We start from the raw sequence: 1,612 nt of genomic DNA, 5'->3' as shown, positions 1-1,612 counted from the left end.
ATATGAGATCTTCTTGAAGGTCAGAGATGAAAGCTATTTAACGACCTACATAACTCATTTCAATTACCCCATAAAGAGTTTTACAAATACCTCTAACTGAGGCATTTCCCATCTTCAGTGGGCCGGAAGAGGGTTCCCCGTTCTCACAGTGTGAAGCTTCTATGTATGACCATTGACCACAAGACTCAGAAAGCTGGTATTTCTAGAGCTTACCTATCATTATCATAGCATAACCGCTCTACTGTCTTATTTTTTCAATTGAAGTGGGAATCAGACCTTCAGGAAACCTTTAGCCAGGACTATTGGCATTTTTATATTTTTTTTTATTGAAGTAGAATCACCATGAGGTCAAGTATGAAAATGTATGCAGCAGCATTTACACATCAACATAATTGTGGTTGTGAAGGGAAGCACACTTTCAAATGATTATACACTGTGAATGGTGTGAAACGAGAAAAAAATATATAATATTTTATGGCTAACCTATTTTTATGTTGTGCATCATTTTTCTTACAGCATATTTCACATCATTATTTCTTAAACTGTAAATAAAGGGATTTAACAATGGTGCAATAACAGTATACATGAGTGATATAAACTTGTCCATATCTGTACCATAAGTTGACTTAGGCCTCAAATACATTATACTAGCGGGTCCATAAAATATAGTCACCACTATGAGGTGAGAGGTGCAGGTGGAGAAGGCTTTCTTAACTCCTGCTGCGGAATGGTACTTTATAATTGTCCAAATGATCTGTGTATATGAAACAATTGTTAATAGGAAAGCACCTACAACCAGTGGTAGGACAATTATAAAAGTGACAATTTCATTAAACTGTGTGTCAGTACATGCCAACGCCATTATAGGTTGAATGTCACAGTAAAAATGGTTGATTTTATTGGGTCCGCAAAAAAGTAAGGAGAATGTAAGAAATGTCTGTATTATGGCAACCATCAAACCAATGAGCCATGAGCTCACTATAAGCTTAATACAAGCATTTCTACTCATAATCACGTTATATAATAATGGATGACATATGGCGTTATATCGGTCATAAGCCATGGCTGCCAGCAAGTAGCATTCTGTAGATGCGAATAACAAAAAACAGTACATTTGCACGGCACAGCCATAGAAAGTGATGCTTTTATGATTTGATAGGAGATTTTTTAACATGTTAGGTGTAATCGTTGAGATGTAACATTCTTCTAAAAATGAGAAGTTGGCAAGAAAAAAATACATAGGAGTATGAAGGTTTGAACTGAGGTTATAGACGACAATTAGAAACATATGTGCGGCTACAGATATACAATAGATACAAAGAAATAAAGTAAATAGGAAATACTGCAATTCCGGAACATTGGAAAATGATATAAAAATAAATTCCATGGTTGTACGGTTTCCTTCAGCCATACCACTAATTAAAGCCCAGGTTCTGTGAGAGTAAGAGGTCCCTCAAGATACAATAGATCCAGTATGCAACATTTTCAACAAGCAGTGGTCTTTTTTTAGAACTTTCTTACTTGAAACCAGATCCAGCATACAATGTCAGGCAGAAAATCCAGACAATCAACATAGGCATTTCACTGGTAAAACCATTCTACTACTGAAATC

General features: G+C 35.7%; 1 protein-coding gene across 1 annotated transcript; it reads right to left on the bottom strand.

Moving 5' to 3' along the window:
* Window positions 1–478: 478 nt before the first annotated feature.
* LOC136633556 (olfactory receptor 5A2-like) lies at window positions 479–1,411 on the bottom strand. Its single transcript, XM_066609317.1, has one exon. The coding sequence runs from the start codon at window positions 1,409–1,411 to the stop codon at window positions 479–481; it is 933 nt and encodes a 310-aa protein (XP_066465414.1).
* Window positions 1,412–1,612: the final 201 nt, after the last annotated feature.

Source organism: Eleutherodactylus coqui, chromosome 6, assembly GCF_035609145.1.
Source record: "Eleutherodactylus coqui strain aEleCoq1 chromosome 6, aEleCoq1.hap1, whole genome shotgun sequence".
NCBI classification, from domain to species: Eukaryota; Metazoa; Chordata; class Amphibia; order Anura; family Eleutherodactylidae; genus Eleutherodactylus; species Eleutherodactylus coqui.
Note: the sequence above shows the minus strand (reverse complement) of the source record. Positions and strands in the feature narration are given on the sequence as shown.